General features: G+C 47.2%; 1 protein-coding gene across 2 annotated transcripts in view; it reads right to left on the bottom strand.

Annotated features, from left to right (window-relative positions):
- The window catches only part of ACO2 (aconitase 2), a 63,909-nt gene that overhangs the window by 29,720 nt on the left and 21,460 nt on the right, over nucleotides 1-12,729 (bottom strand). For both annotated transcript variants that reach the window (XR_003308274.1, XM_026451610.1), the window contains exon 2: nucleotides 3,746-3,882. Coding sequence is in view for 1 of the 2 variants with exons in the window: in XM_026451610.1 (XP_026307395.1) it covers nucleotides 3,746-3,882 (137 nt within the window). In the remaining variant the exon portion in view is untranslated. The remainder of the gene's footprint in view (nucleotides 1-3,745; nucleotides 3,883-12,729) is intronic.

Here is a 12,729-nt window from a genome sequence, read left to right as displayed (position 1 = left end):
GTCAGGAGATGGAGACCATCCTGGCTAACCCGGTGAAACCCCGTCTCCACTAAAAAATACAAAAAACTAGCTGGGCGAGGTGGCGGGTGCCTGTAGTCCCAGCTACTTGGGAGGCTGAGGCAGGAGAATGGCGTAAACCCAGGGGGCGGAGCTTGCAGTGAGTTGAGATCCGGCCACTGCACTCCAGCCTGGGCCACAGAGCCAGACTCCGTCTCACAAAAAAAAAAAAAGAGTATTTTGTTGTTGTTATTAATTGTTTAATGCAAAAAACTAAATGGTGAATAATATTCTTCTGTCAAGTTATCTCAAAGCGAACCTCTTGCTGGGCACAGTGGCTTAGGCCTGTAATCCCAACACTTTGGGAGGCCAAAGGCAGGAGGATCACTTGCGCCCAGGAGTTCAAGACCAGCTTGGGCAACCCCACCTTTTAAATTTTTTTTTTTTTTTTATAAATTAAAAAAACAAAAAAGGGCCGGGCACGGTGGCTCATGCCTGTAATCCCAGCACTTTGGGAGGCCGAGGTGAGAGGCCGAGGTGGACGAATCACGAGGTCAGGAGATCGAGACCATCTTGGCTAACACAGTGAAACCCCGTCTCTACTAAAAATGCAAAAAATTAGCCAGGCGTGGTGGCGGGTGCCTGTAGTCCTAGCTACTCCTTACTCAGGAGGCTGAGGCAGGAGAATGGCATGAACCCAGGAGGCAGAGTTTGCAGTGAGCCGAGATCACGCGACTGCACTCCAGCCTGGGGGTGACAGAGTGAGACTCTGTCTCAAAACAACAAAAAAAATGCCAGGCGCAGTGGCTCACGCCTGTAATTCCAGCACTTTTGGGAGGCCGAGGCAGGTGGATCACTTGAAGTCAGGAGTTCAAGACCAGCCTGGTCAACATGGTGAAACCCCATCTTTACTAAAAATATAAAAATTAGCTGGGCATGGGGATGCACAACTGTAAGCCCAGCTACTCAGGAGGCTGAGGCAGGACAATTGCCTGAGTCCAGGAGGTGGAGGTTGCAGTGAGCCGAGATTATGCGACTGCACTCCAGCGTAGGCGACAGAGTGAGACTCAGTCTAAAACAAAAATAACAACAAAGCAAATCTCTATGACAGCTTTCCTTCACACCTGATGAAAGCAAGGTGGAAGTGTTTTACAGACTAAAGAAAAATCTATCACTTTTCCACTGCGCAGGTCTGAAAGCTCCAAGAATAAATACAAGGTCCTATATTGACAGGGACCGTGGTTCTTCGTCCTGACTGCACTCTGGGACCTGCTGGGGAACCGGGCAGTACTTCTCACATTTTGACAGGCACACAAGTCCCCTGGTGATCCTGTTAAATGGCCGGTTCTGACTCAGTGGGTCTGAAGTGGGGTCTAAGATGCTGGAATTCTAACAAGCTCCTAGGTGATGCCAATGCTGCTGGCCCGCAGACCACATTTTGAATAGCAATACCTAGACCGTGTGAATCAGAATTGCTGGGAGTGGGGCTCAGGTGTCCATCATTTTTAAAGCTTCCTAGGTGATTCTAACATGGAGCCCAGAAGAAACCCACAAGAACAAGCCCTGGGAGGCACTGGAGTGAGAGAGACATGGGCTTGAGTGTGGGGTCAGTCATTCAATACAGGTATGGCCTTAGGGTATTTCCCCAGTCTGACCTTCAATTTTGTTACCTGCAAAATGGTGGGGGACAGAGATGGAGAGTAACAACCCACAGGGGTTGTTGAGAACAGAAATAATGTGTGTCAAGTACCTAGGCCAGACCGGACAACGAGGTGGGTTCTTCTGTCACAGCCATCCTTGACAAACAATTAATAGGTCTTTTACTATAATTAGATGCTGCTGTGTTGGAGACTATTGGAGATCCAGATTAAGGAAGTCCCCACCCTTAAAACTGAAGTGGGGATACCAGTAGATGGAAAGCAAAGTGGCATCAGAAAGGGAGTATGGGGTAGTGGTTAGAGCATTGGGAGATACAAAGACAAGATACCACCACTCATGCACTGTGTGGCTGTGGGCAGGTTCCTTCTCCAGCTGAGCCTCAGCTGCCCAATGGGTAGACTCAGATTTGTTCTCTCCCAGGATCACCACTGTCAGTATCAAAGAAGCCACCAGGCAGGCAAGGGCACAGCCCTGTCTGCAGTTGTTCAAATTCCAATCAATCAAAGCAAACCTCTATGACAGCTCTCCTTCATGCCTGATGAAGAGTAAGGTGCAAGTGTGGGAGTGTGGACTGGTGTACACTGCCAGCCCCGACTCCTCATCCTTTGTGGTACCTTATTCATCCTTTTGGTGGCAGCATCTAGCCCAGGACCTGGCACACAGGACTGCAGGGTAGAGCTGACTGCCATTTTACCTAGTGAGAAAAATGAGGCCCAGAAAAAAGACATGCTCAAGATCCCACCTTAGGCCAGGCACCACGGCTCACGCCTGTAATCCCAGCACTTTGGGAGGCCACAGTGAGAGAACAGTTGGAGCCCAGGAATTTGAGATCAGTGGCAATATGGCGATATCCCATCTTGACAAAAAAATTAAAAAACTAGGTGAGCATGGTGGCTCACACCTGTGGTCCCAGGTACTCAGGAGGCTGAGGTGGGAGGATCACTCAAAACCAGGAGGTTGAGGTTGCAGTGAGCTGTGATCATGCCACTACACTCCAGTGTGGGCAAGAGAGTGAGAACCTGTCTCAAAAAAAAAAAGGAAAGAAAAAGTCCCAGCTGGGTGCAGTGGCTCACACTTGTAATCCCACCACTTTGGGAAGCTGAGGCAGGTGGATCACCTGAGGTCAGGAGTTTGAGACCAGCCTGGCCAACATGATGAAACCCCATGTCTACAAAAGTACAAAAAATTAGCCAGGTATGGTGGTGCGTCCCTGTAGTCCCAGCTACTCGGGAGGCTGAGGCATGAAAACTGCTGGAACCTGGGAGGCAGAGGTTGCAGTGAGCCAAGATTGCACCACTATACTCTAGCCTGGACCAGAGTGAGACTCTGTCTCAAAAAATAAAATAACATAATAAAATAAAATAAAATACACCAGGTGCAGTGGCTTACGTCTATAATCCCAGGACTTTGGGAGGCCGAGGCAGGCAATTGCTTGAGCTCAGGAATTTGAGACCAGCCTGGACAACACGGCAAAACCCCATCTCTACTAAAAATACAAAAATTAGCTGGGCGTGGTGGCAGGTGCCTATAATTGCAGCTACTCAGGAAGCTGAGGCACAAGAATCGTTCCAACCTGGGAGGCAGAGGTTGCAGTGAGCCAAGATCGCACCACTGCACTCCAGTCTGGGCAACAGGGAGAGACTCTGCCTCAAAAAAAATAAAAAAGGTCCCATCTTAGTTTATGTTCTGGGTCTCAGACCTCAGCTCTCCTCTGTGCCTGTGCACTGAAGAGGAAATAGATGATTCTCCAGGCACTGGGCCTGGTGGCTTCCAGAGGGCAGGCTGAGGGTCAGCAGCCTGTCCTGAAAAGGTTGGGAGGTTCACGTTATAGCACCAAAGTGTCCCTGAGACCTGGCTATGGTTCACATCTAGAGGGTTCCTGATAACACAGATTATCCCTTGGCAGAGGGCAGAAGTTACACCACTGATCTGGAATGCCTTTCCTCAGCAGAAACCTTTGCACCCTGAATACCTTGGCCCTGCCACCATCACCAACCATCCTTCACGAAACACCTCTTCGCTGCCTGACAGGGGCAGGCAGCAGACACAGCGTGCTTGAGTAGTCACCGCCTCCCACGTGCAGCCTTACCGTTTGCGAACAATGTTAATATTCTTCTCTAGCAGGTCATAGTGGATGTACTCGTTGGGCTCAAAGTGGCTCATCGCCACCTTGGCTCGTTGGCACAGGACTGAGGCCACATGGTACTGCCGCACACCCAGAGCTTTCTGCAAGAAGAAACATGACAGCCACTGTCAATGGAGCACTTAGGAGAGTCCATCCCCAAGGGCAGCTCAGTAAGGTGAAAAAAATCCAGGAATTAAAGTGTCAAGAGCTGTTCAGTAACTGCAGCCTCAGCTTCCTCATCTGCAGCACAGGGGATGACAAAGCAGCCACAAGGAACACAGCCTGGGGTAGGAACAAAGTGCAAGGGATTTACAGGCAAAAATCGCTGGGATCAAAGTCAACTTCTACCATGTAAAGTATATCAACATAAGAAAAGCCCTCATTGTCTAAAACCCAGAGGAGATAGAAAATAGGGATATACCCAGCTCTGGTGACCACACAGGGGTCTGGGAAGGTTAAATGAGACTGTGAAGTGAAGTGCTCATTACGCTGGAAAACACTACCCAAACCAGAGCTATTAGTCTACCTGCACTATAAGCTTCTGGAGGGCTGAGATCAAGCCTTATTCATCTTACTCACCCCTCTGTCTGGACTACCTGGCACATACTGGAGATCCAACAGACATCTGTGGGTCAGAGGGAGGAATGAATGAGGAAAATCCTGCACATGGGCTTTGGATGTTTCCTCATCCTTTCAAAAGGTGGAGCCTAACTCCCCTCCCACCTTTCTTTTTGAGACGGAGTCTCGCTCTGTGGCACAGGCAGGAGTGCAGTGGTGGGGTCTCAGCTCACTGAAACCGCCGCCTCCTGGGTTCAAGCTTCAGCTTCTCCTGCCTCAGCTTCCCAGTAGCTGGGATTACAGGCACGCGCCACCATGCCCAGGGCTAATTTTTGTATTTTTAGTAGAGACAGGGTTTCACCATGTTGGCCAGGCTGGTCTTGAACTCCTGATCTCAAGTGATCCATCCGCCTTGGCCTCCCAAAGTGCTGGGATAACAGGCATGAGCCACCATGCCCAGCCATTACCCTCCCTTTGAATGTGTGGCAGACTTAATTCTACTTTATAGGATGTGACAAGTGATGCTATGGGACTTCAAGACTAGGTCATAAAAAGAACAGCTTCTGCCTGGCTTGCTCGCTCTCTTGGATTGCTCTAGGGCAAGACAGTCCCCATGTTGTTAAGCAATCCTGGGAGAGGCCCACCAAGACAGGAACAGCGGCCTCTTGCCGATAACCAGCACCACCTTGCCAGGTGTGAGTGAGCCACCTTGCAAGCGAATGCTCCAGCCCCGGTTCAACCTGTCAGATGGCTAGCCCCAGCTGACATCTTCACTGCAACTTCTGGAGAGTCCCCAAGCCAGAACCACCCAGCCAAGCCACTCCCAAATTCCTGGCCCACAGAAATATGAGATAAATGCTTGTTGTTTTAAGCTTTTAAGTTTGGGGGCAATTTGTTACACAGCAATAAATGAATGATTGTTATGGTGGGATCTGTATTAGTTAATTTTTTTTTTTTAAGAGACAGTGTCTTGTTCTGTTGCCCAGACTGGAGTGCAGGGGCAAGATCATACTTCCCTGCAGTCTGAAACTCCTGAGCTCAAATGATCCTCTCACCTTAGCTTCCTCGGTAGCTGGGACTACAGGCACACACTACTACACCCAATTATTTAATTAATTAATTAATTAACTTATTTTTGAGACGGAGTCTTGCTCTGTCGCCAGGCTGGAATGCAGTGGCGTGATCTCGGCTCACTGCAACCTCCACCTCCTGGGTTCAAGCACTTCTCCTGCCTCAGCATCCTGAGTAGCTGGGACTATAGGCATCCACCACCACGCCCAGATAATTTTTGTATTTTTAGTGGAGACAGGGTTTCATCATGTTGGCCAGGATGGTCTCCATCTCTTAAACTCATGATCTGCCCGCCTTGGCCTCCCAATATGTTTTTTTTTTTTTTTGGTTTTTTTTTTTAAGGGAGTCTAACTCTGTTGCCCAGGTTGAAGTGCAATGGCATGATCTTGGCTCACTGCAACCTCCACCTCCCAGGTTCAAGATATTCTTCCACCTCAGCCTCCTGAGTAGCTGGGATTACAGGTGCCTGCCATGATGCCTGGCTAATTTTCTTTTTTCTTTTGAGATGAAGTTTTGCTCTTGTTGCCCAGGCTAGAGTGTAATGGCATGATCTCAGCTCACAGTAACCTCTGCCTCCCGGGTTCAAGCAAGTCTCCTGCCTCAGCCTCCCGAGTAGCTGGGATTACAGGCATGTGCCACCACGCCCAGCTAATTTTGTATTTTTAGTAGAGATGGGGTTTCACCACGTTGGTCAGGCTGCTCTTTAACTCCCAACCTCAGGTGATCTGCCCGCCTCAGCCTCTCAAAGCGTTGGGATTACAGGCGTGAGCAACTGTGCCCGGCCTAATTTTTTGTATTTTTAGTAGAGATGGGGTTTCATCATGTTGGCCAGGCTGGTCTCAAACTCCTGACCTCAGGTGATCCGCCTGCCTCAGCCTCCCAAAGTGCAGGGATTATATGCATGAGTCACTGTGCCCGGCCTAAATTCCTTTTCTTTATAAATTACTCAGTATGTAGTATTCTGTTATGGCAACACAAAATGGACTAAGACACCATGTATCATTCATTCATGGATCACATATCTCATATGTTAAAAAAAAAAAAAAAAGACTAGCTTTGGGTCTTTACCCTACTCTTAGAATAAAAATAAAAACAATTACTAATTAAGCATCTGCTCCATGCCAAGCACTTTCTGTGCCTATTCTGAATGAATTCCAATATAATAATGCAGGTAAGTGTTATTCCCATCTTACAGATGTGGAAACTGGAGATCAGAGAGGTAAGTCAGAATTCACTAGCTGGTATGCAGTGACTCCAGGATGCAAGCTCAGGTCTCTTTCTCTATGATGGATCACTTCTAGATTCTGCTGCCTCTAGAATCTGGGCCAGTCCCTCTCACCTCATATGGCCCATCCTTTCCCAGCATGGTGTGATAGTTCGGATTGAAGAACTATAGTCAGATTGCCCAACCCAGCTCCACCACTTAACTGCTGTTACCCTGGGGAAGTTATTTAAGCTCCCCATGTCTTAGTTTTGTCATAAAGAAAATGAAGATAAACTTCATAGCATTGATATAAAATGAAATCATCTATATAAAGTGCTTGGCACATGGCCTATTCATAATAAAAGCATTCCATATGTGTTATACTGTATCGTTTCCTTCATAAAGGAGACTAACGTAAAACTAGAAGTGGCGACATTGTGTTCTTCCTCTGGATATTGCCAGAAGCAGCATGACTCTTCCTATTTTTCTTACTGCAGACAGCCTTTTTTTTTTTTTTTTTTGAGATGGAGTCTTGTCGCCCAGGCTGGAGTGCAGTGGCCAGATCTCAGCTCACTGCAAGCTCCGCCTCCCAGGTTTCTGCCATTCTCCTGCCTCAGCCTCCCGAGTAGCTGGGACCACAGGCGACTGCCACCGCGCCCGGGTAATTTTTTGTATTTTTTTTAGTATAGACGGGGTTTCACCATGTTACAGGATGGTCTCGATCTCCTGACCTCGTGATCCGCCCGTCTCGGCCTCCCAAAGTGCTGGGATCACAGGCTTGAGACCCTGTGCCCGGCCTACTGCAGACAGCTTTAAAGGTCCTTGCTGCTGATTAGCATTTTCCAGAAGCCTTAGCTCATCGGGTCCTTTGGCATTCCTGACCCCCTTCTGATGTATTCCAGCTGCTCTGTACTGTTCCTCCTTGGTTACCTATCCCTTCCAACTTTGGACAAGTCATTCTAAAACTCTAAACTTATTTATTTAGGTGCCTCTCTTTCTCCTCTCCAGATTATTTGTAATTTGTTAGAATTTGCCTTGGAAAGCCTTCCATCCTTCTCAAACCCCTTCCGCTCATGGGGCCTTGGCAGTGGGATCTCATCTATCTGGTATCTGGGAAACTCAGACCCGGCCTTCCTTGGGCACGGAACATGATGAACTTCCTTGGCCAGAACACATTCTAAAGGGACCTGCCACAGGCCTTTACAGATGTAGTTTTTCTTCTGCTTGGAATGTTTTTTTTTTTTTTTTTCCGAGACGGAGTCTCGCTCTGTCACCCAGGCTGGAGTGCTGTGGCCGGATCTCAGCTCACTGCAAGCTCTGCCTCCCGGGTTCACACCATTCTCCTGCCTCAGCCTCCCGGGTAGCTGCGACTACAGGCGCCGCCAACCTCGTCCAGCTAGTTTTTTGTAGTTTTTAGTAGAGACAGGGTTTCACCGTGTTAGCCAGGATGGTCTCCATCTCCTGACCTCGTGATCCGCCCGTCTCGGCCTCCCAAAGTGCTGGGATTACAGGCTTGAGCCACCGCGCCCGGCTCTGCTTGGAATGTTTGCTGTCCACCTCCATTCCCAATCTGCCCTTTGCCTGGGGAACATCCAATTGATCCTTCAAACTCCAAATACATTTAACTTTCTCAGGGAATCCTTCCCCAAATCCCCGGCCCTACCAGAGCCTCCTATTATATATGCCCTTTACTTCTTGAGTTCATTCATGAGATGATATCTGTCTCCAAATATTTCAGTCTGTAAGCTCCACTAGGGAGAGATTGTATCTGTTTATTCAGAACTAAATTCCCCCAGCCTGAACAGCAAGCCTGATACACAGGAGGTGTTACACAAATACCAATTAGTTAAAAAAAAGGGATGTTGCTTCTACCTTCCCAACCAGCTCTTCCTTACCAAGCAGGGTTAAATACAGAGCAGGCTGAGTTAGTCTTGTGAGAGAAAACAGTTACCAAGGCAAATCAATGCTTTATCAGTTTGAGCTGCTTTTAGTCAGACTGTAAAGAGGTTCAACATTTTGAAAGATAATTAGGTAATACATATTACAATGTAAAATGTTTGCCCTCTTTGACTAGCTTTCCCTCTTCCAGGAAACGATCTAATTAAAATACATAAAAGAGCAGAGAGACAGGCAAAGACACTGTCTGCAGCACTGTTTTAAAGAGAACAACCCAATTGTCCATACACAGGGCACTGATTGAGTATGTTCTGGCTCAGGCACCATGGAATGCCACTCTACAGCTGTTTACAAAGAAGATAATGGTGGTGGTTGCACAACATTATGAATGTAATTAATACTAATGAATTGAACACTGAAAATGGTTAAAATGTCAAATTTTATGTTAGATTTGACCACAACTTTTTTTCTTTCTTTTTTTTTTTTTTTGAGACGAGTCTTGCTCTGTCGCCCAGGCTGGAGTGCAGTGGCACAATCTCAGCTCACTGCAACCTCTGCCTCCCGGGTTTAAGCGATTCTCCTGCTTTAGCCTTCTGAGTAGCTGAGACTACAGGCACATGCTACCACGCCCAGCTAATTTTTGTATTTTTTGTAAAGACAGAGTCTCACCATGTTGGCCAGGCTGGTCTTGAACTCCTGACCTCAGGTGATCCATCCGCCTCAGCCTCCCAAAGTGCTAAGATTACAGGCGTGAGCCACTGTGCCCAGCCTGTAACTTTTAAATGTTGCATGATAGTAATCAGAAAAAGAAAAAGTAAACCAGGCAAATAGGTGAAGAAAAGCATACTCCTTAAAGTGCAGAGTAGCATAATTGTTTAGTGGCAATTTGACAATAATCAAAAGCGTTTTGGTTTTTGGAAATGTGCAAACCCTTTGTTTCAGCAAGTTTACTTACAGGAAGTTATCATTATGAAGGAAAAGGAAAAAAAAATGTACCTTTACAATAGCAGAATCTGATTACCACCATTTTAACATAGAGATCAAACGCGGCACCACCGACAGCAGGACCACCCGACACCAGGGCCTCCTGGTGACACGGCCTCACCTATGAAGAATTCTTGCCCAGAATGTTTAACCTGCATGTAAGAAAGCTTTGGAAACTTACCTCCAGAGTAAGGGAAATGCAATGGGACAAAAGAACAATGAAACCCAGAAAGTGGACATTCTACAGGAAAACTGGCCTGGTCTCTTCAAAGAGTCAATGTCCTGGGGAAGAAAGGGCGGGGGCAGGGAGTGGGGGTGTTGCTGTAGATTAAGAGACATAAATGGAAAAACCAACACAATATATGTTTTTTATCAGATCCTGATTTGGAAAAAGATAGCTATCAAAGATATTTTGGAAGAAATTAAGAATGTGGTCTGGGTATTACTATTAAGAGCATTATTATTTGGCCAGTGCAGGGCTCGCAAAACCTGTAATCCCAGCACTTTGGGAGGCTGAGGCGGAAGGATGGTTTGACCCCAGGAGTTTGAGACCAGCCTGGACAATATAGTAAGACCCTGTCTCCACAAAGAAGAAACAAAATTAGCCGAGCATGGTGGCACACACCTGTAGTCCCAGTTCCTTGAGATGCTGAGGTGGGAGGACAGCTTTAGCCCAGAAGGTCAAAGATGCAGTGGGCTGTAATCATGTGTACCACTGCACTCCAGCCTGGACCACAGAGCAAGATCTTATCTCAAAAAAAGGGGGAGGTGGGGGAACTGGATTATTCCAGCTATATCAAAATCACCTGGGAGGTTTTGTAAAAACTCAGCTTCTAGGCCCTACCACTCCCAGAGCTCTGAAACAGATCACCTGCAGTAGGGCCTAAGCATCAGTAAAAGATTACTAGGTTACTCCGAGATAGCCACATCTGGTCATCACTGGACCTGATGTTCTCCAAAGTTCCTTCCAGCTCACAGTCTATAAATATTCCTCCCCAGCAAGCAGGCTCACCAATAAACCCCCTTAATCCCCAAAGGCCTGGGGGAAAGCACAGTAATGTCAGAATGGATTTATCTGAATCAAGGAAGAAACCCCCAGAATCCAGGCCCTTCTGGCTTAGCCACAGCCTTCACCTTCATGTACAAGCAGGGAAGGAAGCAACGAGCTACACATGTGCACATGTGAAATGCAACCCAGTGTTTTGCCCCAGAATGCACATGAGACTCAGAACAGCACTTGATTATGATCAGGCCCCGGGCTGGTCACACAGCTTACTCTTTCTTCTATAAAACAGGGAGAATGGTCAGGCACAGCGGCTCCTGCCTGTAATCCAAGTAGTTCGGGAGGCCGAGGTGGGCGGATCACTTGAGATCGGGAGTTCGAGACCAGCCTGACCCACAAGGAGAAACCCCATCTCTACTAAAAATACAAAATTAGCCAGGCTTGGTGGCACATGCCTATAATCCCAGCTACTTAGGAAGGCTGAGGCAGGAGAATCACTTGAACCTGGGAGGTGGAGGTTGCGGTGAGCCGAGATCACGCCATTGCACTCCAGCCTGGGCAACAAAAGTGAAACTCCATCTCAAAAAAAAAAAAAAAAACAAAAAAAATCAGGGAGAATGATCCCTCTGGTCTACCTCACTTAACAAAGAATTCATTTAACAACGAATACCTTCCTAGGTGCCAAATGCTGTTACCATGAGGCTTCCACGCTTTTCCAAGTGAAGGCACATGAAAAAAATAATACATCTGGACACCGCAGAGCAGTAAGCAGACTAACCTGCTACCAGGACGCAACCGGCAGGCTCAGCATGTCACCCTGCTAGGGTGGGGTAAGGCCAGGGCTATCTTGGCACACCCATGTCCCATCTGCTATAGCGCACCTGAGGGATGCTTAGTTGTACCACACTGGACACTGGGAACACCACCATGGGGTCCCTACCATCAGGATTACCATCTGGTAGAATAAGAAAGATTGTAGTATTATAGTTATAGTTGCTATTGTGCACATTAGGTGCAAGATTCAGTGAGGCCACAGAAATATGAGCAATCAAGCACAAAAGAAGCCAAGATTTTATCAGATCATGAACTCAAACCAGATCATGTTTGAGTTCAAGTTCAAAAAAACTGGCTAGAGATGTCTATATTTTGAAGATGATAACAGTAGGATGTGCTGAAAAGTTGGCCAAGGGGTGTGAGAGAAGGAGTCAAGAATATCACTTAGGTTTTGGACCTAAGTAACTAGAAGAATGGGTTGCTATAAACGAAATGGGGAAGGCAACAGGAAAAGCCGACATGCAGGGGGACACCAGGAGTTTGGTTCTGGACATTGGACTATCTGATACCCAAGTGGGGAGGCCAAAGAGGCAGGTAGATTCTCATCCTAGATAAGCAGCCCTCTAGAGCTCTGTTAATTTGATGATTCATCTAGAAGTATAGATTATCACAACCCAAGACCCCAGATCACCAGGAATTTTTTCGTTTGACAGATGAGGATATGAATGCCAAGGTCACATACCTAGTTAACAGCAGTTAGGGGCAGAATTCAAGCCTTCCAATTCTCAAGTCAATGCTTTCCCTCCCATACTACCTCCCCAATTTAAACTAACATCTTCCTGATTCATTAAGTATTTCTCCAGTCCCAGACTATGTGTTGTGGTGCCTGAATTTTAGATGAGAAAACATGTCAAGTAATCACTTATGGGACTGTGTAAGTGACTGTAAGAGAAGTGCTATGACAGAAAAGTTAAGCTGCTATAACAGCATAAAGCTGGACAGCCTAATCGAGAATTGGGGAAGGGTTTCTCCAATAAAGTGATGTTTGATCTGAGGCTAAACAAATGGGCTTTAGGGGAAGGAGTCCAGGGAATCTGGCACAGAGAGAATAGCATATGCAAGAAAGCATTTGCAACTGAAAGAAAAGAAAACCAGCCAAGCATGGTGGCTCACGCCTGTAATCTCAGCACTCTGGGAGGCCAAGGTGGGTGAATCACCTGAGGACAGGAGTTCGAGACCAGCCTGGCCAACATGGTGGAACCCTGTGTCTATTAAAAACACAAAAATTGGCAGGCATAGTGGTGGGAGCATGTAATCCCAGCTACTTGGGAGGCTGAGGCAAGAGAATCGCTGGAACCTGGGAGACAGAGACTGCAGTGAGCTGAGATCGCGCCACTGCACTCCAGCCTGGGCAACAGAGAGAGACTGTCTCAAAAAAAAAAAAAAAGAAAAGAAAAG

Source organism: Piliocolobus tephrosceles, chromosome 19 (assembly GCF_002776525.5).
Source record: "Piliocolobus tephrosceles isolate RC106 chromosome 19, ASM277652v3, whole genome shotgun sequence".
NCBI classification, from domain to species: domain Eukaryota; kingdom Metazoa; phylum Chordata; class Mammalia; order Primates; family Cercopithecidae; genus Piliocolobus; species Piliocolobus tephrosceles.
This window is presented reverse-complemented; position numbering and strand designations above follow the sequence as displayed.